Source organism: Phoca vitulina, unplaced genomic scaffold (genome assembly GCF_004348235.1).
Source record: "Phoca vitulina isolate PV1807 unplaced genomic scaffold, GSC_HSeal_1.0 scaffold28, whole genome shotgun sequence".
In the NCBI taxonomy this organism is placed as follows: domain Eukaryota; kingdom Metazoa; phylum Chordata; class Mammalia; order Carnivora; family Phocidae; genus Phoca; species Phoca vitulina.
In genome coordinates, this window is record NW_022589731.1 from 984,907 (window position 1) to 1,010,607 (window position 25,701).

Below are 25,701 nucleotides of genomic sequence, written 5' to 3' on the forward strand. Positions count from 1 at the left end.
GAAAATCTCTCACAAACAAAATGTATCTAAACTCTAAATACAGGGCGCCTGGGTGGCTCAGTCGTTAAGCGTCTGCCTTCGGCTCAGGTCATGATCCCGGGGTCCCGGGATCGAGTCCCACATCGGGCTCCCTGCTCAGCAAGAAGCCTGCTTCTCCCTCTCCCACTCCCCCTGCTTGTGTTCCTGCTCTCACTATCTCTCTCTGTCAAATAAATTTAAAAAAATCTTTAAAAAAAAAAACAAAAAAAACTCTAAATACAGACTTTTCCCCCACATATAGACTTTTCCCCCACTCGCACCTAGTCTTAGCTCCAGACATGATAAAATGAACAAAATTATGGTCCTGTTTCTAATGCATCCTTACCTTCTCAGGAAATACATGAAATTCTCCTTTTCAGTGTACTTTTTGGCAAATAAAGTTTAGTATAGTGAGTGTTGCATGTGTATGTTATTTAGATAGAGCTACAGTGATATTTCTGTATCTCACTGGAATTTAGTATAAATATAAACAGTTCTAATTCCAGTAAGTTAAGATGTACATGGTAAGCCCTACAGCAATCACTAATGAAACAACTAAAAAAAATAGTGAAAAAAATCATTAAAGAAATCAAAGTGCTACATTGGAAAATATTCATTTAATGCAAAAGAAAGCAGTTAAGAAGGTACAGAGGGAACACAAAAAACATGAGACACATAACAAACTAAAAGTGAAATGTCAGACGTAAGTCCAGTTATATCAAAAACAACATTAAATGTGAATGTAACAGGGATGCCTGGGTGGCTCAGTCGGTTAAGCCTCTGCCTTCGGCTCAGGTCATGATCCCAGGGTCCTGGGATCGAGTCCCACATCAGGCTCCTTGCCCAGCAAGGAGCCTGCTTCTCCCTCTGCCTGCTTCTGTCTCTCTCTCTCTCTCTCTGATAAATAAATAAAATCTTTAAAAAATAAATAAATAAATAAATAAAAATAAATGTGAATGGAACAAATAACACAATCAAAAGGCAGAGACTGTCAGACTAGATAAAGTAACCAAGATCCAACTATATGCCATCCATCAGAGGCATTTTAGATTCAAAGATACAAATAGGTTGAAAGTAAAGGAATGAAAAAAAGATACGTCATGACAAATGAAGGCAGAGACAATTCAACAATAAAAATTGGGCACTGGAGCCCACGGCCACCTCACTGGAGCATGGCAAACTCACCAAGGGGAAGCCCTTTAAACTCCTAGAAATTTTATATGCCAAAAACATTCCCTGTGCACAGGATTCAATACTGTATGGTTCATTAGGATCTGCTGAGCTGGCCTTGGACATTTTTTGTTAACTAGTAGAATGAGAAGATCATGTGATGCTGGAGTAGGAGGATTTATCTTGGTGACCTTAGGATGCTGGTTCCATTGTAGGTATAATTACGCAAAGCTAAGAATCCAGGAAAGAACTGCCAGAGAAGGAATACAAAGTGTATGCCAACAGACAACTTAGATGAAATGGAGAAATTCCTAGGAAGACACAAATTACCGAAACTGACTCAAGAAGAAACAACAATCTGAACATAGCTATATAACAAGCAAAGAGATTTAATTACTAATTTTTTTTGAGAGAGAGAAAGAACGTGGGGGAGGGGCAAAGGGAGAGGGAGATAGAGAATCTTAAGCAGGCTCTACACCCAGCATAGAGCCTGATGCAGGCCTGAGATCATGACCTGAGCCAAAATCAAGTGCTGGATGCTGAACCGACTAAGCCACCCAAGCAGGCGCCTCTTCAATTACTATTTTAAAAAACTACCTGTGAAAACAAGCCCAGTCTCTGATGGCTTCACTGATGAACTATACAAAGATTTAAAGAATTAATACCAATCCTCTAAATAGTCTTTCAAAAACACTGAAGAGAGGGGACCACTTCCCCAACTCATTCTATAAGGCTACCAATACCCTGATATCAAAACCAGACAAAGACCACAAGAAAAGAGAACTACAGAGCAATATCGCTGATGAATAAGGACACAAAAATCTTCAGCAAAATACTAGCAATCTGAAACCAGCAACATATAAAAAGAATTATACATCATAACCAAGTGGGGCTGGTTTAACATCTCAAAATCAATTAATGTAATATAACCATATCAATAGAATAAGAAACAAAAACCACATGATCGTCCCAACAGACACAGAAAAAACACTGACAAAATCCAACACCTTTTCATGATTAAAAAAAACACTAAAAAACTAGGAATAGAAGGGACCTTTTTCAGCCAAATGAAGGGCATCTAAAAAAAAATCCACAGCCAAATGTTTTAATAAATTTAAAATGTAAGAAAAAAATTAAGAATACCTATAATCCCTCCAATCAGAGATAAGAACACATTGATTAGTGGGGCACCTGGGTGGCTCAATCGGTTGGGCGTCTGCCTTCGGCTCAGGTCATGATCCCGGAGTCCCGGGATTGAGCCCCATGTCCAGCTCCCCCTCAGTGGGGAGCCTGCCCTGTGACCCTCCCCCATCTCATGCGCTCTCTCTCTCTCAAATAAATAAATAAAATCTTAAAACAAAAAAACAAAAAAACACTGATTAGTATCTTTTCAGTTATATGCATATTCCTTTTGGGCACATTCTCCTTTACCAAAATAATGGCAAGAAGACAGAGTAATAAAATAATAAAGCCAAAGTTTCACAGTCAAACATCTCAAAGGGCTGGAAGTGATGGAAAACATAAATTCTTCCCATCTGAACTATTTTCCCAACAATAATGCCAAGATGCAGGCTGACAGCCTAAGTTCCAGTGTTGCCCCTGATGTCAGGTTGCAAATAATATCATTCTGTATTTCTGATCCCTTCTAGGTCCACATAAGTAGAGCCAAGGGAACTGAATAAAGTTGGATATGGAAGGGAGTTGCTTTCTAGAATGAAGTCCCATGCAGATCATCAGAACCAAGGCTGGTAAGACCTCCAGACTTGCATAGTAAGAACAATTGTTTAAAAAAGATGATAATAATGAACATTTATATAGCACTGACTGTACTAGGTACTGACTGTGTGCCAGGTACTATTCCAAGTCCTTTACATATATTGTCATTTAATCATCTCAGCAATGACCCAGGTTCCATGAGGAAACTCAAAGCAAAGAGTGGTTTAAAAATGTGTCCAAAGTAAGTGGTAGAGCTTAGACTCAAACTCAGAGAACCAAACTCCATAGAGTCCCTGCTCTTAACCACTATGTTATGCCATCTCTTAAACAAGCAGAGCAATGAACAAAGCTAAAAAACAAAACAGAACAGGGATATACAGAAAAAATGTGGAGTCTCAAATTCTACACTCATCAGTTAATTCAGCCTGATTTCAGTTAACAAATCAGAACCGTGGTTATCTCAAAAAAGCAAAGTGGGTGCTGGGGATTGCCACGTGCAAAAAAATGAAGTTGGACCCTTACCTTACACCATATATAAAACTTCCCTTAAAATGTATCAAAGACCTAAATGTAAGAGCTTTCTTTCATTCCTTTTCTTAGAAGGAAACATGAGAAAGCTGCAGGACTTGAATTGACAATGATTGCTTGGATATGACACCAAAAGCATGGTCAACAAAAGAAAAAAACAGGTAAGCTGGACTTCACCAAAATTAAAAACTTTTATGCATCAAAGGACACAATCAACAGAATGAAAAGGCAATCCACAGAAAAAAATATCTGCAAACCATGTATTTCATAAGAGGCTGGAATCCAGAATATATAAAGAATTCTTAAAATTCAACAACAAAACAGCCAAACAACCCAATTTAAAAATTGGCAAAGGACAGGAATAGACATTGCTCCAAAGAAGATAGACAAATAGCCAATAAGCACATGAAAAAGATAATACCACTAGTCATTAGGGAAATGCAAGTCAAAACTGCAATTCAATAGCATTTCATACTCATTAGGACAACTATTATAAAAAAATAGAAAATAACGAGTGTCATCCAGGGTATGGAGAAACTGGAACCCTTGCACAACATTGGTAGGAATACAAAATGGTGCAGCTGTTATGGAAAAGGGTATGGTGATTCCCCCAAAAAATTAAAAATAAAATGACCATATGATTCAGCAATTCCACTTGTGGGTATATCCCCAAAGGAAGAAAAAGCAGGTTCTCAAAGATTTGTACACCCATGTTCATAGAAGCATTATTCACAATAGCCAAAAAGTGGAAGCAATGCAAGGGTCCATCAATGGATAAATGGATAAATAAAATGTGGTATACATACAATGGAGTATTATTCAGTCTTTAAAAAAGTTGGCGGGGGGGGGGGGGGCACCTAGCTGGCCCAGTCAGTGGAGCATGGGACTCTTGATCTTGGGGTTGTGAGTTCAAGCCCCATGCTGGGTATAGAGATCACTTAAAAAAAAAAATGGAGGAAATTATGATACATGATACAACATGGAAAGAACCTTGAGGATATTATGCTAAGTAAAATAAGCCAGGCACAAAACAACAAATATTGTTTAATTGCTCTTATAAATATGTTCCTAGAGTAGTCAAACTCACAAACACAGAAAGTGGAATGGCGATTGCCAGGGGCTAGGAGGAGGGAATGAGGAGTTACTGTTTCATTTCAGTTGAAGAATATGAAAAAGATGGCTCATGGTGATGGCTGCACAACAATGTGGATGTACTTAATGCCACAGAACTGTAGACTTTAAAATGGTTAAAATAGTAAATTTTATGTTATGCATATTTTCTTGCAATTTTCTTTAAAAAAGACTAAGTGAGGGGCGCCAGGGTCGTGAGATCAGGCCCTGTGTTGGGCTCCGTGCTCAGCAGGGAATCTGCTCAAGATTCTCTCTCCCTCTCCTGCCCCTCCCACTCCCACACTCTCTTGGGCTCTCTTTCTCCAATAAATAAATCTTTAAAAATAATAATAATGATGATAAATTTAAAAAATTTAAAAAGTAAAGCGGAAAAAGACCCCAAGGGAATTTCAGATTGAGGGAAGGAGGGCTTTTATATACTAAAGTCATACTCACCTAAAATCACAGTAGCCCCAACTAAAAATCTTAATATTCCATTACAAATACCTGAATTTCTTCAACCAAGACTTCTTTACTGTACTTGCAGTTCACCAAACCCAGCTATGACCTAATGCAAAACCTCACTTTGCAGCATAAACCAAGTTAGGGCAAAACAGATGATTAACCACATGGGATTCAGTGTTTGGTTTTTTTTTTCTAGCTGTAGTCTTAAGAGATTAGAGAACAGCAATTATTAGAATAATATGTAATGCTATCAGTCACTGGGGAAATATTATAGCAGCCTCATTTTGGTGCTTTGTTTTAATCTGCATAATGCTTTTCATTCTCTGTAATGGGAGATCAGCAGGGTCTGTTTACCAGAAGAAAGGTCATTACTGATAAATTCTAACCCAGGGGATAATCTGAGCCTGCCTGTCTGCCACTTTTGAATAGACAACTGGTCTAGAAGCTTATTTTCATGTACTTCTTGCTATTCAAGAGTCAACAGCCCAATGCCTCTGCTCCTGTCATTTGATTGCTTTGATCCGTATTTACTTTTCACTAGACTACATTGCATCCTTCAGCTGAAGTGCTTGGTGTCAAACTGTTCCTCCTCTCAACTCATCATCAATATCCATTCTGATTAAAGAACTGTGACTAAGAGGCAAATTCTGTAGCCCAAACAGGTTCATGGGCAAGGGGATTTGGAGGGACTCTGCCTAGCTGAGACCTTACATTCCCTTTCCAACCCTAATTCTGGCCATCAACAGTAATGTGCTCTCCCTGATTACCGCCTGTGGGCTTTTTCTCCATGACATTCAGAATTCTATATGCAGCCTGCTCCAAAGGGTGCTATTCCCAATGAACCCCCCTATCTAGAGGCTGCTGAGAGCTATTCTTGTTCCCCAGCCTCCCCAGCAGAGTGTACATTTAAAGCTTTCCTCCTCCTCCTCCCCCTCTTTTTTTTTTTTTTTTGAGGGGATATTTTTTAGGATGAAGGAAAACAGCTACATAAGCACACAAGCAGGAAGTAGGGGAAGGACTACTTCAGCACTGAAACAAAAAGATCATGGAGTGAAGAGAGGGACAAGAGGCAAACTCACAAGGTGAACAATTAAGACATTTATTCTCATTCCAAATCCCAAGCTTGTCACTAATAACAGCAATATCTAAAAAGTCATTCTTGTCAGCCCTGGAGGGCCTAATGGATAAAAAGTCATTGCCAAAGAAAAACTAAACTTTAGCTTAATGCATTCCTAATATAGGAAAAATTTAATATATTAATCACAGAGTTAAAACTTTATCCACCTTAAAAAAATTACAGATCAGGAAAAAACCTATTTGCAGTGATTCAGCCACTATTTCTGTGAACAACCAGAGAATAGGATTGTGAACTTGGTGCTAATAAAATGCTAATTAAGTGAAAACCATTAAGATGTTAACTTGAACAGATTCATTAAGGGCTTCAAATTACTTACCTTGAAAGTTGTTTGGTTAGATGAAGGTCAGATTTTAGTCTAACATTTTTCTTTTTCTCTTTTGACTAATTAGGTTAATAGCAGACATCTTCCTAAAGTATAGGACCTCACTAGGGTAACCTGCTAAGTGGTGGCAGGAAATATTTAGCATAGAAGTCTCCAAGCAAAATTTCCCAAATGCTTTCCTTCCAGTCCTGCATTTGGCCCCTCAGAGTATTTTTCCTTTGTGGACCAGCTGATCTGTGAAGGCAGCTGAATTAACAATTATACAAAGTAGAATTTTAAAGGTAGAGCAGTAATATTTTATTTTTCTTGTGGCAAAACAAAGGAACAACCCGCCTATGGGAAGGAACAAATATACGGCCCTGTACATTGATGACATCAGGTATTCCAATAAAAACAGCAGTTTCGGGGCACCTGGCTAGCTCAGTCAGTAGAGCATGTGACTCTCAATCTCAGGGTCATGAGTTCAAGCCCCACATTGGGCATGACGGCTACTTAAAAAAAGAATAGTTTCTCAAAAACTCTTAATTTGAAAAGATATACGCACCCCAATATTTACTGCAGTATTATTTACATTGGCCAAGATATAGAGGCAACCCAAGTGTCCATCAAGAGATAAATGGATAAATTTGTGGTATATATACATATACATTCACACACAATGGAATATTACTCAGCCATAAAAAAGAATGAGATCTTGCCATTCACAACAACATAGATGAACCTAGAGGGTAATAACGCTAAGTGAAATAAGTCAGACAGAAAAGGACAAATACCATATGATTTCACCTACATATGAAATCTAAAAACCAAAACAAACAAGCAAACAAACAAAAACAAACTTATAAATATAGATAACAGGGGTGCCTGGGTGGCTCAGTTGAGCGTCTGCCTTCGGCTCAGGTCATGGTCAGGTCCTGGGATCAAGTCCCACATCAGGCTCCCTGCTTGGCCGGAGGCCTGCTTCTCCCTTTCCCACTGCCCCTGCTTATGTTCCTGTTCTCGCTATCTCTCTCTGTCAAATAAATAAATAAAATCTTCAAAGATAAAATAAATACAGAGAACAAACCAGTAGTTACCAGACAGGTGGGTGTAAGGGGATGGATGTTATAGGTGAAGCAGATTAAGAGGTACAAATGTCCAGTTACAAAATAAGATGAAAAGTAGAGCACAGGAAATATAATCAATAATACTGTAATAACTATGTATGGTGACAGATGGTAACTACACTCATCATGGTGAGCACTGCACAATGAATAGAATTGTTGAGTCGCTATGCTGTACACCCGAAATTGATAGAACATTGTATGTCAACTATACTTCAATTTAAAAAACAGCAGTTTCTAAGCAGCTGCATTTTAAGAATCTCTCTGAAGGATCAAACAGGAAGAGAGAGACAAATTGTTTAAACACAAATAACTCTGACAATTAAAGAGCTGGCATGACTAAGCCACGAAAGACAAGTGAAAAGCAAACAGACTGACACTTGAGCAAATTTAGGCCTCCAAGCATGTGGAAGCACTTTTAATTTTCACTGTCACAATCTGAACTCCAAAAAACATTAAAGTCTGCAGCCTTTCTGCTGCCTTTCACGGGCTGTAAGATACTATGTTAGGGTTGCCATTAGATGTATTGCATTCCAGAAGATCCCAAAGACATAACTTGTAGCTGTCATCAACTACCAAACCACCCTGAGGCCCTCTCAGCTGTTAGTTAGATGTCTGAAAATTCCATATGCAACCCAAACCTTCTCCATGGTTATCAAAGAGCATACTACAGGAGAGGTGGCTAAGAGTTCGTTCACTCTGCCTTAGGAATCTTTTCCAGCTGCGGGATTAGCACAAATAATCTTTATAACAACAGAAGTAAATGTTGCACGCTATCACAGATTTACTTTTTTTTTTTTTTTAAGATTTTTATTTATTTATTTGACAGAGACAGAGACACAGAGAGAGAGGGAACACAAGCAGGGGGAGTGGGAGAGGGAGAAGCAGGCTTCCTGCTGAGCAGGGAGCCCGATGCAGGGCTCGATCCCAGGACCCCGGGACCACGACCCAAGCTGAAGGCAGATGCTTAACGACTGAGCCACCCAGGTGCCCTCAGAGTTTTACTTCTAAGCCTCTATATACTCTATCCTTATTAATAAACTTGGTGGCCAATAGTTAAACATCCCATAGTATCCCTGGGAGACCCATGGGTCCAATTTTCTGACACAGTCTCTTGTTTTCTAAACCACCCAAAGTTAATAGTGTCATGGATGTACAACACAAGCTCTTAGAAAAAAACCAAGGGAGCATAAGGCAGCACTCATTACCACTGGAGTGGAATGCAGACAGGCATACCACTTTTTCACCCTCAGCCAAGAGAATACTAACTCTGAGAAAAGAAACTCCCTGCACCATCCTCATTCAAAGCATCAAAATCTACCTACAAAAAAAGCAAAACATCTTTCAAGGTTAGGGATAACATCTTAAGTTTTATAGAAGGGATATATGAAGACATACTTAGGAAACATCCTAAGGAAGGCTCAAAATGCTAATCCTAAAAACAGTATGGCATTTACTAAAAAAATTAAACAGAATTATCATATGATCCACCAATTCCACTTCTAGGTTTAGGCCCAAGAGAAGTGAAAGTAGGGACTGGACAGATATTTGTACACCCATATACAAATAACCAAAACACAACGACCAAAGGGTGGAAGCAACCCACTTGGGATTTCATCAATGGATGAATGGAATAACAAAACATGGCATATACATACAATGGAATATTAATCGGCCTTAAAAAGGAAGGAAATTGTGACACATACTACAACAGAGATGAATCTTAAATACATTATGCTTCAGGCCAATATTTTATAGTTGACTAAGTGCTTTCACATACATTATATAGTTCTCACAACTATTTCCCCATGCAAGAGTTGATATCATCGTGATCTTCATTTTATAGATAGTGGAAAGAGGTCCAGAGGAGCTAAATAACTTGCTCAAGGTCACACATTAAGTGGTAGAGACAAAAATTTTAAATCCAGCTTCTCTAACTAAAATTTCCATGTTCCTTTCAACACATCATGCTGAGTTTTCTGTTTACCTCCATGGTAGCCTTTGATGCAACTCTATGGGAGCCATTATGGTACAGAAGAAGCAGCCCTGGGGTGCTGGGCTGGCTCAGTCGGGGTGCCTGGCTGGATCAGTCGGTGGAGCATGTGGCTCTTGATCTTAGGGTTCTGAATTTGAGCCCCAACTTGAGAGATTACTTAAAAATAAAAAAAACCGGGCGCCTGGGTGGCTCAGTTGGTTGGGCGACTGCCTTCGGCTCAGGTCATGATCCTGGAGTCCCGGGATCGAGTCCCGCATCGGGCTCCCTGCTCGGCAGGGAGTCTGCTTCTCCCTCTGACCCTCCTCCCTCTCATGCTCTCTGTCTCTCATTCTCTCTCTCTCAAATAAATAAATAAAATCTTAAAAAAAAAAAATAAAAAAAACCTTTAGAAGAAAGAGCCCTGAGCCCTGGACTTGGGAGTTAAAGGACCAATGATTCTCAGCTTTGCCAAACAACAATGGTGGGACTTTCTGCAATTCACAATATCTTTAAGACTCAGTTTCCTCACTGGTAAAAAGTGTATTTTTAAAAGCTTGTGATATACTCTATAGAGTTTGAATACTGAAGAAGACAGTATATAAAAGAGCACAAAGCTTAGCACTTATTAAGTGAAAATAAGTGTCAGAAAGGAGAAAAAGTAAACTTTAGCTGGCTTGGCATCACAACTATTTTGCCCTGATCTGGCCTTAGTGTGATAAGCGACATTCAAACACATTTTTCCTATAATCTCTTGAGAAAACTGACTGGATCTTTGATACTTTTGACATAAACGCCAAGTCTAATTCATTAGTGACAGTGAAGATAATCTAATTATTCCCTGCAGCAGGTTCATCAAAGAAATGTGAGGAATGAAAATGAAGGTAGAGGCCTGATGGAGACTTGCAAAGAGAAGAAAGAGGTCATGGTTATAGGCATCCGCTCAAAGTTCAGCCCAGTCCTTTCTGGGCTATTCACAAAAAGCATAGGCCAAACGCTTAAATCAGCTGTTTGATGGCCCTTGGGAAGAATAAGGACAGCAGCCAAGCCAGAAGCCACTGAAAGGGAAAGCAACAAAGTAGGAGATAAAGCAAGCATAAAGGAATGTGATCAAGGAAACAGGTCCCAGATGAAAAGGAGCTGCCTGGAAAGCCTAAGTAAATACATGAATAAATAAACACAACATAAATTATACCCTTATGAACTTCATACTCCAGCCCAGAATCTGGAGCTTCTTTCAAACACCCACATTTGTCATACTGCCCTTGGGTCACAAAGGGATATTTGGGAGAAGGCAGTTTGTAATTCCTGATTCTTTTTATTTATCATAAGGCCTCACTACAGTATCTGGTTTATTTGCTAGGTACAGATATGCATTTGTGAGATTTATAAAACTGTGTTTGCAGCAAAATGTCTCTGGGGTCAGGTAAGGCAGATCAACCTTCAGTGCAATCTTGTTAGCACATCTCACCCCCTTGCCCCCTCACTCCAGCTCTCCCAACACACACATTTCACACTTCTCCTTTTGTTCCCAGACATGCCAAATACCACTGTAAATCACCACAGGACATTATACTTTTTTTAAAAAAAGGAGAGGGAGAGAAAAAAAAATTAAAAAGAAAGGAAAAGAAAAGAAAGATACAGAAATAAACACTAAATCCCAGTGCTGTCACACATTAGAATCTATACCAAGTTGTAGATGTGCATTACCATCACTGGGAATGTCTGGCAAGGCTTACATCTGGAGCTAAATCAAGTTTCCCCATCTGTTGGGTTTGCCTCTTTTACTCAAGTGTTAATTTTTCAATTGTTTGCAAGAACAATTTAATAATTGTTGAGAAAATGGGAAATGATAGGCACAAAGGGAACAAGGAATGTAAGGAAAGTCAGCTTGAGATTTCATGATACTGAAAGCACATTCTCTCCATTTACAAACAGCTCACTCCTGTGAGTGTGTGGTATTTCCTCAAGACCCTAAGCCAAACTCCATGTCTGACTCAATTTTATCCAATACATATAACACTCTGTAATTGCTTTGCTGTTTCATAAGGAACCTAAAATAACTTAGCCCCATGAGCTCCATTTGCCTCTGTTTACCACAAATAGAAAGAGCCATGTAAAGCAAAACGTCAAAGTTCCAGATCCCCATGAGTCATTCCCTGAACTCACAGAGAATGGCAGAAAAAAATTTTTCAGAGAAAAGTTTTCAGATGGCCTATACACAGAAAACACTTTGGCAACAAAGGGCTTGCAACCATCTCTTGGTAAGAAAATTCATAGAACAGCACTGTGAGCTATTTCAATATGACAATATGAAAGTCTCATGCACTCCTGCTTTTCTTGATCAAGTACGACATTTCTTCCACTCCTACAGATATCAGGGCTTAAAATAGCAGTGTTCAACACACTCCACTCAGAAAGGTACAATAAACCTCAGGATGAGCCAAGGAATGCTGAAAGAGGTAAGTTCTCATTCCTTACCTGATATTAACTAATGCATGGGTCACCTTGCTAGCTGCTTCTTTCCACTGGCCTGCATTGGTAGAAAGCCTCAGGACTATAAGGAAGAAAAGAAAAAAGATCTGTTAGACCCCCATATAAAACACAAATATGAGGAATAAAGATACATCTTGGAATAACTTTATTAGAATAACCAAACAGAGCCTATACCAACATTCCATTTAAAACTTCCTCATCTCAGAGAAAAATATTATGGGCTTATTCTCAACTATCTTCACCAGGATTTTTTTTCTCTAGCTTTTTTTCCTTTCTATCAAAATACTCCTCTGCCTTGGGTTCCCCTCCATCTACTCCCTACTAACAGGTTTCCATACTTAGTTTTTACATTCATTTAAAATCTACACTGAAGTGGTAAGGTAAGATTAATCTGGCTGCCACATTTATCATTTCCCTAATGGCTGGGGTTGATTTAGTGGAAATGGCTGGCTGAATAAGTATCCCCTCCTGCTCCATACTTACCTTTCTCCTAAAGATTTAAGCTGGGTCAAACAGGGCAAATAATCTTGCTAGATAGAGGATGGTCATGTTTCAACCAAGGAGTAACCTGTTTTAGCTCCTATGACTTAACTGTGTGACCTGCAACATGAATCAACAGGAAAAGCCTTCCATTTTCTGACCACATTCTATCTCTTTTCCACACTTACCAATAGGAGGAAAGATGATGGAAATATAGAACATCCTCAATCAGCTAAGAGCTTCAGGACCATACATACAGTACTGATACCACTTTAGAAAAGAGACAAACCAGCACAACTGCTCCTTGGAAGAGCAAGCACATGGTGGGCACCCCAAGTTTATGTTTTTAATGAAGGAATAGTTAACAAGAGCCAAGTTTACTATGTGCCAAGAAGTGAACAAAGTTAGGTTATATGAAAGATAGCATAGAGATGAAGAAACAGACTCAGAGGAGACAAGTAATTGATCTAAGTCATTCAAACAGTTGTATGTAACTGAGCTAGACTTTGAACCTGGAGAGTGTGACTCAAGAGCATGTACTTACAGTAAATGGTTCTGAGTATGAACCCTGAAGCCAAACGTCAGAGTCCAGTTCCTGCCCCTGCCATTTACTAAGACAATAATAGCAATACTTACATGAAAAGATTATTATGAAAATTAAATAAGTTAATATATATAAAGCCTTAGATCAGTGTCTGGCACATAGTAAATGTTATATATTAGCTATTATTATTTAAATAAATGGCCTCCCAAACAAATGAATGAATATATCTGAGACTTTCCCAAAGGAAGAAAAGTGGAGCCCAACAAACATTAAGAAATGTGTAACCAGGGGCGCCTGGGTGGCTCAGCCGTTAAACATCTGCCTTTGGCTCAGGTCATGATCCCAGGGTCCTGGGATCGAGCCCCCCATCGGGCTCCCTGCTCAGCGGGAAGCCTGCTTCTCCCTCTCCCATTCCCCCTGCTTGTGTTCCCTCTCTCGCTAACTCTCTCTCTGTCAAATAAATAAATAAAATATTAAAAAAAATAAAAATAAAAATAAAATAAACTATTATTTAAAAAAAAAAAAAAGAAATGTGTAACCAATTTGCCCAGGAACTTTATACCTGAGTACCATCACTAGCTACTCCAGCCCATTATTCTAGCAAGGAGAGTAACAGCAGCAGCTAAATCTGAGGGAAGGCCTCTGGCTGTAACCAGGAAAGAAAACTCATTCTAGCAATACCACATTTTTATAAATTCATGCAATTTTATGAAAGAGAGTATGGAAGCCTTAATAAAACATATTATCAGAACACTCTTTTCTAATTTATAAGATTTAGTGCTGGGGAAGTTGGTATAGTTCCAAGTAAAGGTCCTTTAGTTAAAGTGTATGTACAAATTTAATCATGTGATGAACACAATTGTTTAAGCAGGTCAGACATATCTTTTCCAACTCAACTGTGAAACTCCTTAAATGTGTTTCACTAGATCCTCCACTAGATCATAAATTCTCTGAGGGTGGGGACCAAAACATTTATGGAATTGAGCTGAATTTTCCTCTCCTTAACTCAGAGAGGTATTTAACTCTGTCCATGATTATTTCTCTGTAATATTCTGTCAGCTCTGTTCCTTAGTGAACAGGCACCAGATGACCTCATCACTGCATTTCCTTTAAAAATGCCATAGGCTTTTACATTCTTTTCTGTTACCAAATTTAAACACAAAATTATTTCAAAATGCCCTAAAAGCTTCAAGCTAAGGTAATCATTTATGTAGTAAATTATAGTTCACAAAAATAACATATTACACACCCATTTTAAATAGAGACGTAAGTAATAGTAAAAACTGGAAACAACCATAATTTCCATGAAAAGAATGGTTAAATAAACTAAGCCCACACTGAAAAAAAAAAAAAAAAGATTTAAGAAAAGTACAAAAAAAGAATATTTTATGACATGTTTTAAAAAACCACAAAATAGAAGGATAACATGATTACAACTATGTAAAACTATGCATACGTGTAGGCTAATACACAACTATGAAAACAATCATAGCACTAGAAAGGAGAGACTGTAAAATTTATTTTTTCCATCTTGATTTTTCTTTTTATTTAGTATTTATAATTATTTTTTTTAATGAAAAAAAAAACCAGTTCAAAACATGGTATCATTTATGGTTCAGGGCAGTTCCTTCCTTTGGAGGGCCTTCCTATTCAGTGGACTTCACTGCAATAAATTAATGTCATAGGAATCTTAAATGTGTGCCTTCATCAAAAATGTTTCAGTGAGCCTTCCTCTTCTAGCCATGACAGAAGAACAAAACATAATTTACCCTCCTACCTTAAATGACAGAACCCTGGACAAAACAGATGAAACAACAACTACCAGACGTTGGGCAACAGGCATACAGAACTGTGATCCCTGAAGAAAAAAAACAAGGTGAGCCCTACGATTATCCCAGCTTACTGCATGGAGAAGTTTCTAGCCTGTGGGACAAGGAGGAGGAACCTATACAGAACCCAGAAGTCTTGCCAAGCCAAAGACATAGAGACCAACACTTGGAGAGGCCAAGGCACCTAGAATTTGTGAGACAGAGTACTGTAGAAGAGGGAGTTTGACAAGGAACTCTGGAGGTCTGTAGAAGGTTCCTCTTACATCTTTTGCTGAATACTGATGTGCATATATAGAAGAGGAAAATACTCAAGGCTGGGCACAGAGAACCACTGGAAAGGAAAAGAAATTGTTAAGCTCACAGAGGGCTCCACAAGTAAAATAATTTGTCTTTCCACCAGCAAGAGTAGAAAGACCTACTCATACATTGGTTGTCAGACAGAGTCTGCAGATGGGTAATGCATTAGCAATGGGGCCAAATTAGCATTAAAGATGGCTCTCAACCTCCCCTGACAACCCTTAAATACAAACCTGAAAGGATAAAACTGATTTCCAAATAATGTAACCACATTCTAGAACAAAGTTTAACATTATATAAAATAATATAACAAAATCTAGCACTCACAACATTAAAATCACAATGTCCAAAATCTAATTTAAAACTTACCAGGCATTCAAAGCAGGAAAATACGACCAAATAAGCAAGAGAAAAACCAGTCAACAGAAACAGATCCAAACATGAGGAAAATTAGCAGAATTAGCAGAAAAGGACATTAAAACAACTACTGTAAATATGCTCCATATTCTCAGAAAGACTGAGGAAAATACAAATACAATGAGGAAAGAAATGGACATATTAAAAAGAAGTCCAAACAGAACTTCTAGGGAAGAAAAAACCTTCTGAAATGCACACTACACTGGATAAAATGAACTAAGATTAATGAGATTAACAGCATATTTAAAAATACAGAAGAGGCATCCAAATCGGGAGGAAGAAGTAAGCTGTCACTATTTGCATATGACATGATACTATTTATAGAAACACTGAAGACTCCACCAAAAAAACTATTAGAACTGATAAATGAATTCAGTAAAGCAGCAAGATACAAAATTAATATACAGAAATCTGTGTTTCCATTCACTAGTACCCAATGATCAGAAAGAGAAATTAAGAAAACAATCCCATTTATAATTGCATCAAAAAGAATAAAATACCTAGGAAAAAACTTAAGAGGTGAAAGAGCTGTACTCTGAGAACTATAAGACACTGGTGAAAGAAACTGAAGATGACATAAATAAATGGAAAGATATACCATGCTCATGGATTGGAAGAATTAATATTGTTAAAATGTCCATACTACCCAAAGCAATCTACAGATTCAGTTCAATCCCTATCCAAATACCAATAGCATTTTTCACAGAAATAGAGCAAATAATCATAAAATTTGTATCGAACCAAAGACTCTGAATACCCAAACCAATCTTGAGAAAGAAGAACAAACCTGGAGGTATCATGCCTCCAGATCTCAAACTATACTACAAAGCTACAGTAATCAAAACATCATGTTACTAGCACAAAAACAGACACATAGATCAATGAAACAGAGTAGAGAATCCAGAAATAAACTCACATATATTAATCTATGACAAAGGAGTCAAGAATATACAATGGAGGGGCACCTGGGTGGCTCAGTTGTTAAGCGACTGCCTTCGGCTCAGGTCATGATCCCAGGGTCCTGGGATCGAGCCCCGCATCGGGCTCCCTGCTCCGCGGGAAGCCTGCTTCTCCCTCTCCCACTCCCCCTACTTGTGTTCCCTTTCTTGCTGTGTCTCTCTCTATCAAATAAATAAATAAAAGAAAAAAGAAAAAAAAAAAGAATATACAATGGAGAAGAGACAGTCTCTTCAATAAATGGTGTTGAGAAAACTGGATAGCTATATGCAAAAAAAAAAAAAAGAAACTGGACCACTTCCTTATACCATATACAATAAACTCAAAATGCATTAAAGACCTAAATGTAAAACTTGAAACCATAGAACTCCTAAAAGAAAATATAGGCAGCAGACTCTCGGACATCAATCTTAGCAGTATTTTTTTTGGATCCGTCTCCTCAGGCAAAGGAGGAAAAAGGAAAAATAAACAACTGGGATTCCATTAAAATAAAAAGCTTTTGCATAGAGAAGGAAGGAAAACATCAACAAAACAAACCTACTGAATGGGAGAAGACATTTGCAAATTAATATCCAAAATATATAAAATATATAACGAATTCCTACAACTCAACACCAAAAAAACAATCTAATTAAATAATGAGTGGAAGACTTTGAATAGACATTTTTTCAAAGAAGACATATAGATGGCTAATAGCCATGTGAAAAGATGTTCAACACCATACTCATCAGGGAAATGCAAATCAAAACCGCAATGAGATATCACCTCACCTGTCAAAATGGCTAATAACAAAAGACAAGAAATAACAAGCATTGGCAAGGATAGGATGTGGAGAAAAGGGAACCTTCATGCACTGTTGGTAGGAATGTAAATTAATGCAGCCACCATGGGAACGGTATGAGGGATCTTTAAAAATTAAAAATAAAAACGACCATATGATCTAGCAATTCCACTTCTAGGTATTTATCCAAAGAAAACCAAAACACTAATTTGAAAAGATATCTGCAACCCCATGTTCACAGCAGCATCATTCATAAGAGCCAAGACATGGAAACAATCTAAGTCGCTATCAATGGATGAATGAATAAAGAAGTTGTGGCATATATATACAATGGAATATTATTCAGCTATAAAACACGAGAAAACCTTATTTGTGACAATACAGATGGACCCCAAAGACATTATTCCAAGTGAAATAAGTGACACAGAGAAAGACAAATACTATATGATCTTACTTATATGTGTAATCTAAAAACAAAACAAACACAAACCCATAAAAAAAAGAGATCAGATTTGGGGGTACCAGAGACGGAGGGTAGGGAGAAGGGGAATGGAGGAAGGTGGTCAAAAGATACAAACTTCCAGTTACAGAATAAAGAAGATAAAAAGGGATGTACCCTACAACAGGAGGATTTAGCTAACACTGCTGTATGATATACAGGAAAGCTATTAAAGAGAGTAAAATCCTAAGAGTTCTCATCACGAGGAGAAAAAATTTTTTTCCTTTCTTCCTTTTTTCTTTTTATTGTATCTATGTGAAAAGATGGATGTTAGCTGAACCTACTGTGGCAATCATTTCACTATATATGTAAATCAAACCATCATTCTGTATGCCTTAATCTTCACAGTGATGTGTGCCAATTATTTCTCAATAAAACTGGGGGGAAAATGAAGGTATGCTGCCACTTCCAGCATGGCAGAGTAAAACCACTACAGCCTCTCTCTCTTACTGATTATAGCTAAAAGTCCTGTATTGAATTCAAAGAGTAACTACCTGGGGGCCCTAAAAATTAAGTATAAGCAGACAGATTATAGAAGGGAGTCAAAACTTAGAGAAACACCCACAAAAGGAGTTTCAGGTTATCTTTTCTCCTATTTTTCTTTCAGGCTTTCACAGAGATGCATGATGGAGAAGCTGGGTAGATGCCTAAAACTTCAATAGAAACCTCACCTTTCTGTAGACAGAAACCAGAAAAGGGGGCTTTTGCTGGCCAGAGAACACAAAGAGAATCCTGGACAAACCAGGAGGAAGTGTTCCCCTAATTCTGCATATAATAGTTGCACAATTCTTAGGCTCATGCCTGAGCTGAGCAAATATGGAACAAAGATACAAGCAGCAAAGCAAAGGCTTTAAGAACTGAATGGATATTTGTTTGGGGTTTTTTTAAAGATTTTATTTATTTATTTTGACAGAGAGAGACAGCAAGAGACGGACCACAAGCAGGAGGAGTGGGAGATGGAGAAGCAGGCTTCCCGCCAAGCAGGGAGCCAGATGCGGGGCTCGATCCCAGGACCCTGCGATCATGACCTGAACCGAAGACAGAGGCTTAATGACTGAGCCACCCAGGCACCCCCTGAATGGATATTTGGTGGGGTTTGTGTGTGTGTGTTTTAAAGATTTTATTTATTTATTTATTTGAGAGGGAGAAAGAGAGCAGGGAGGGACAGGGGGGAGGGAGAAAGAATCTGAAGCAGACTCCACGCTGAGTGAGGAGCCTGACGTGGAGCTTGATCCCACGATCCGGAGATCATGACCTGAGCCAAAACCAGGAGTCAGACCCTTAACAGAATGAGCCACCCAGGCGCCCCCTGAATGGATTTTTGAACGACAGTCCAAGCCTCAACTAACCCTTGAGTGGTACATGCGTGGACCAGATCCAAAGCAGCACAGAAAAGGCTCTGAAAACTAAACTGGTATTGGAACCACAACCCACAGAGGTGAGGCAGAACTTGTAGTCTAACCCCATCTGCGTTGACTGCCTCCGAAAACCAAACAAACAAATCTCCAGAGGATTATAATTGAACCCTGAGTCTATACAACGTAACATTAAAAATGTCCAAGATGTAATCCAAAATTATTCAATTATTCTCACAGGAGTTAGTGAACCTAAAGATAGAACAGTAGAAACTACTAAATAAGAAGAACAGAAAAAAATGGGAGAAATCAAATAATGCTTCAGGGAAGAGAGGGACAATATCAAAAAGCCTAACATCTGTGTAATTGTAGTCCAAGAAAAGGAAGAAGAAAGAACTTGGAGCAGAAAAAATTTCGCAGGGGCGCCTGGGTGGTTTAGTCGTTAAGCGTCTGCCTTCAGCTCAGGTCATGATCCCAGGGTCCTGGGATCGAGCCCCACATCGGGATCCCTGCTCAGTGGGAAACCTGCTTCTCCCTCTCCCACTCCCCCTGCTTGTGTTCCCTCTCTCACTGTCTCTCTCTCTCTCAAATAAATAAATAAAATCTTTAAAATTTTTTTTAAAAAATTTTAAAAAAGAATGGCTGAAAACTCCCAAATTTAGTAGAGTCAAGAAGCTCAGCAAATCCCAAACAGGATGAACTCACAGAAAAACCATGCCTAGACAAATCATAATCAAACTGCTAACAGCCAAAGATAAGGGAAAAAATCCTAAAAGAACCTAGAGAAAAACAACATATTACAAACAAGGAAAACAACGATTAAAATGACCATAGACTTATTTTCAGAAACCATGGAGACCAGAAAAAGGGAAATAACATCTTCAAAATACTTAAAGATAAGAACCTATCAACTCAAAATTCTAAATCCAGCCAAAATACCTGAGAAATGAAGGAAAAAAAAATTTTTTTAATGTTTTATTTACTTATTCATGAGAGTCAGAGAGAGAGAGAGAGAGAGAGAGGCAGAGGCAGAAGGAGAAGCAGGCTCCCCGCCTAGCAGGGAGCCCGATGCGGGACTCGATCCCAGGACCCCGGGATCATGACCTGAGCCGAAGGCAGACGCTTAACCATCTGAGCCACCCAGGCGCCCCTGAAGGAAAATTTTTAAATCTTGTCACCAGGAGGCCTGCTCTAAAGGAACTGCTAAAGAAAATTTTTAAGACTGAGAGAAATAATACCAGAAGGAAATTTGAATCTTCTGGAATAAAAAGAGCAACAGAAATGGAAAATATCTATGTAAATATAAAAAAATATATTTTTCTCTCTGAAATTTTTAGAATAAGGATGATAGTCACAAGGAAAAATTATAGCATTGTCTGGTAGAATTTTCAATGTATGTACATGTAATACATACGACAACTATATCATCAAAGTAAGTGTGAGAGTTGGTGATTACAGAACACTATCTAGTAGAAAACTCTTATATTTTATTGAAGTGATAGAAAACTGGGAGGGCCTGGGTGGCTCAGTCAGTTAAGCATCCAACTCTTGATCTCAGCTCAGGTCTTGATCTCAGGGTCATGAGTTTCAAGCCCCATAGTGGGCTGCATGCTGGGTGTGGAGCCTACTTAAAAAAAAAAAAAAAGAGAGAGAGAGCCATGTTAAATATAAAAATATATATAAGTTAATAGTAAAAGGATAGAAAAAGGTAAACATGGAGGGGCACCTGCGTGGTTCAGTCGTTAAGCGTCTGCCTTCGGCTCAGGTCATGATCCTAGGGTCCTGGGATCGAGCCCCACTTCGGGCTCCCTGCTCCGTGGGAAGCCTGTTTCCCCCTCTCCCACTCCCCCTGCTTGTACTCCTGCTCTCACTGTGTCTCTCTCTGTCAAATAAATAAATAAAATCTTTAAAAATAAATAAATAAATAAATAAAATAAAAATAAATAAATAAGGTAAACATGGAGACACTAATCAAAAAAGAAAAACCAGGGGTGCCTGGCTGGCTCAGTTGGTATAGCATGCAACTCTTGATCTCAGAGTTGTGGGCTTCAGCCCCACACTGGGTATAGAGATTAAAGATAAAATCTTTGAAAAACAGGGGGAAAAAGAGAAAAACCACAATGGCTGTATTAATATCAGACCAAACAGACTTCAGAACGAGGAATATTACCAGAGATAAAGAGGGACATTACACAATGATAAAAGGTATAACTCACCAAGATATGATAATCCTAAATGTGTACATATGTGACAGCAAAACTACAAAATATATAAACCAAAAAGTGAAAGAACTGAAAAAATAGACAAACCTACAATTACAGTTAGAGATTGCAACAGCCCTCTCTGTCCCTTTAGAACAAGTACACAAAAAAATATGTGAAAACAGAGACCACATCAAACAACTTGACCAAACTGACACTTATAGAACAGTTTACTCCAAGAGCAAAATCAAGTACAGAAGAGTCGTTTACCAGGATGGACCATATTCTGGGCCATAAAACAAGTCTCAATAAATTTCAAAGGACTGAAATCACATAAAGAATATCCTTTGACCAAAACAGAAGTAAACTAAATATTACTAACAGAAAGATATCTGAAAAAATTTAAAAATCCCCAAATTGGGGTGCCTGGGTGGCTCAGTTGGTTAAGTTCTGCCCTGGGCTTGGTCATGATCCCAGGGTCCCAGGATTGAGCCCCGTGTTGGGCTGCCTGCTCAGCAGGGAGCATGCTCCTCCCTCTCCCTCTGCTGCTCCCCCTGCTTGTGCTCTCTGTCAAATAAATGAATAAAATCCTTAAAAAAATTAAAATAAAATTCCCCAAATATTTGGAAATTAAACAAAATAGTCCTAAATAATCCAAAGGTCAAAGAAGAAATCACAAGGGAAATCAGAAAGTATGTTGAACTTGAATGACAATATAAACACAACAAATGAAAATGTCTGAGATGCAACTAAAGTAGTATTTATAGGGAAATTTATAGGACTAAGTATTTATATTAGGAAAAAAAGAAAAGTCTCATATGAATGACCTAAACTTTCATCTTAAGAAACTAGCAAAACTGAAAGGAAGCAACAAGGAGGAAATTAAGAGCAGGAATCTATGAAATAGAAAACTAAAAACCAAGAGAGACAAAACAAACAAACAAAAAACCACTATGAAACCAAAAGCTAGTTCTTTGAAAAAAAAAAATCAATAAACCTGAAAAACATATAGCCAGACTGACCAAGAAAAAGAAAATACACAAATTATCAAAATCAGGAATGAAAGAAAGAAAAGACTCTACAGACATTAAAAATGAGTATTACAGTGGTGCCTGGGTGGTTCAGTTGGTTCGGCGACTGCCTTCAGCTCAGGTCATGATCTTGGAGTCCCAGGCTCAAGTCCTCCATCAGGCTCCCTGCTCAGCAGGGAGTCTGCTTCTCCCTCTGACCCTCCCCCCTCTCATGTGCTCTCTCTCTCTCATTCTCTCTCTCTCAAATAAATAAATAAATCTTTTTAAAAAATGAGTATTACAAACAACTATATGCCCATAAAACTTGTAACTTAATGAAATAAAACAAATTCCTTGAAAGACACAACCTTCCAAAAGTCACTCTGAAGAAATAGATAATTTAAATAGTCTTAGATCTATTAAAGAAATTGGGTTTATAGTTAAAAACCTTCCAAGAAAGTAAATTCCAGGCCCAGCTCGCTTCACTGACAAATTCTACCAAATATTTAGGAAAAAAAAAAAAACCACTTCGAAACAAATTCTTCCAGAAAATAGATGAGAGAATTTTATGAGGTCAACATTACCTGATACTAAACCCAGAAAATGACATTATAAGAAAATAAAATTACAGACCAATATCCCTCATGAATATGGGCAAATCAAATCCAGCAACACATAAAAATGATACTAAGTTTAAAAAAAAGATACGGGTGCCTGCGTGGCTCAGTTAGTTAACATCTGCCTTTGGCTCAGGTCATGATCTCAGGATCCTAGGATCGAGCCTTGCTCAGGCTTCCTGCTCAGCAGGGGAGTCTTCTTCTCCCTCTCCCTCCACTGCATGTGCTCTCTCTCACGCACCCTTTCTCTTTCAAATAAATATTTTTTTAAATTAAAAAATTAATAAGAAGTTACAATCATGTGGGGTTGGTTCAACATTCAAAAATTAATCACTATATCAACAGTTTATAGTAGGAAAACCATGTTATCATCTCAATAAATGCTAAAATTTTTAAGATTTTATTTATTTTATATAAAAAAGAGAAAACATGCACGTGAGTAGGGGTAGGGGCAGAAGGAGGGGAAAGAATCCCAAGGAACCTCCACACTGAGCTCGGAGCCCAACACGGGGCTCGACTTCACAACCCTGAGATCATGACCTGAGCCAAAACCAAGAGTGGGATGCTCAACTGACTGAGCCACCCAGGTGCCCCATGCTAAATTTTTTTTAGAGATGTATTTATTTATTTATTTATTTGAGAGAGACAGAGAGAGCATGAGTGGGAGGGGGGGAGAGGTAGAGGGAGAAGCAGACTCCTCACTGGCCAGGGAGCGCAGTGGGTCTCGATCCCAAGACCCTGAGATCATGACCTGAGCCAAAATCAAGAGTCAGACGCTTAACTGACTGACCCATCCAGGCACCCCGACGCTAAAATTTTAAAACAGAATCTGACATCGATTAATGAGAATAACTCTCAGGAAACTAGAAACAAAAGGGAATTTCTTCAGCCTGATAGAGGGCATCTATGAAAAAACCTATAGCTAATGTCACACTTAATGAAGTACTGAATCCTTATTATCTTAAGATTGGAAAAAAGGCAAGTATATCCATTCTCACCACTCTGATTTAATATACTACTAGAGGTCCTAACCAGTGAAATAAAATAAGAAAAAGAATTAAATGGCATACAGATGAGAATGAAAGGAATAAAACTCTTTTTATTCCCAAACTACATAGCTATTTACATAGACAATTCTAAAAAGATTACAAACTACTAAATCTAGTAAGTGAGTTTAGCAAGATGACAAATTCGGAAATCAATAGTCTTTCTATATATTAGCAATGAGCAAATAAAAATTGAAATTCTAAAAAATAACATTTATAATAGCACCAAATTCCATGAAATGCGTTGAGATAAATTTAATAAAATATGTGCAATATGTGCAGTATGTTTGATGAAAAAAATCAAAGAAGACATCAATAAATGTTCATGGGCTATAAGATGTATTACTAAGATGTCAATTTTTCCCAAAAGGATCTATAGATTCATAATATTTTTTTTAAAAGATATTTATTTGACAGAGAGAGAGAAAAAGACAGAGGGAAAGAGCACAAGCGGGGGAGGGGCAGAGGAAGAGGGAGAAGCAGACTCCCTGCTGAGCAAGGAGCCCAGCGGGGCTCAATCCCATGACCTGAGATCATGATCCAAGCCCAAGGCAGACACTTAACCAACTGAACCACCCAGGTGCCCCTAGATTCATCATAATCTTAATCAAAATTTAAAAAAATCTTAATCAAAATTCCAGTAGGGTTTTAACAAAAACACACTTAAATTTATATGAAAAAGTATCTAAGATAGCCAAAACAATTCTGAAACAGAAGAACGAAGTTGAGGAGCACCTGGCTGGCTCAGTCAGTGGAGCATGAGGCTCTTGATCTCAGGGCTGTGACTTCAAGTCCCACACTAGGTATAAAAGATTACTTAAAAATAAAATCTTTTTTTTTTTTTTAAAGATTCTATTTATTTATTTGACAGAGAGAGACACAGCGAGAGAGGGAACATAAGCAGGGGGAGTGGGAGAGGGAGAGGGAGAAGCAGGCCTCCCGCCGAGCAGGGAGCCCGATGCGGGGCTCGATCCCAGGACCCTGGGATCATGACCTAAGCCGAAGGCAGATGCCCAACGACTGAGCCACCCAGGTGCCCCTAAATATAAAATCTTTAAAAAAATATTGGGGTGCCTGGGTGGCTCAATCAGTTAGGCATCTAGCTCTTGATTTCAGCTCAGGTCATGATCACAGGATTGTGAGATCAAGCTCCGCATCGGGATCCACGCTCAGCGAGGAATCTGCTTCTCTCCTTCTCCTTCTGCCCCTCCTCCCGCTCATACTCTCTCTCTCTCTAAAACAAAACCACTTAAAATCCTTTAAAAAAAAAAAAAAAGAACAAAGTTGAAGGACTCACACTATCTCTTTCAAGACTTACTTTATAGTAATCAAGAAGTCAGTGTTATTTGTGAAAGGAAAGACACATATAGCAACAGCACAGAATATTTACATATGTAAAGTCTCTTGATTTTTGACAGAATCAATTCAATGGAGAAAGTCTTTATTTATTTATTTATTTTTAAGATTTTATTTGTTTGACAGAGAGAGAGACAGCCAGAGAGGGAACACAAGCAGGGGGAGTGGGAGAGGGAGAAGCAGGCTTCCAGCAGAGAAGGGAGCCCAACGTGGGGCTCGATCCCAGGACCCCGGGATCATGACCTGAGCCGAAGGCAGACACTTAACGACTGAG

At 38.5% G+C, this 25,701-nt stretch overlaps 2 protein-coding genes across 5 annotated transcripts in view; one reads left to right on the forward strand and one right to left on the reverse strand.

The window, feature by feature from the left end:
- Positions 1–25,701, reverse strand: part of ARMH3 (armadillo like helical domain containing 3) — a 179,057-nt gene that overhangs the window by 67,626 nt on the left and 85,730 nt on the right. For all 4 annotated transcript variants that reach the window (XM_032422950.1, XM_032422949.1, XM_032422948.1 and 1 more), the window contains one exon: positions 12,024–12,099. In XM_032422950.1, the coding sequence (XP_032278841.1) occupies positions 12,024–12,099 (76 nt within the window). The remainder of the gene's footprint in view (positions 1–12,023; positions 12,100–25,701) is intronic.
- Positions 1,053–1,566, forward strand: LOC116643888 (cytochrome c oxidase assembly protein COX20, mitochondrial-like). Its single transcript, XM_032422952.1, has one exon. The coding sequence runs from the start codon at positions 1,333–1,335 to the stop codon at positions 1,480–1,482; it is 150 nt and encodes a 49-aa protein (XP_032278843.1). The 5' UTR covers positions 1,053–1,332; the 3' UTR covers positions 1,483–1,566.

Excerpts from the sequence above, each read along its gene's own strand:
- LOC116643888 (XM_032422952.1), top strand. The coding sequence starts at position 1,333 with ATGAGAAGATCATGTGATGCTGGAGTAGGAGGATTTATCTTGGTGACC.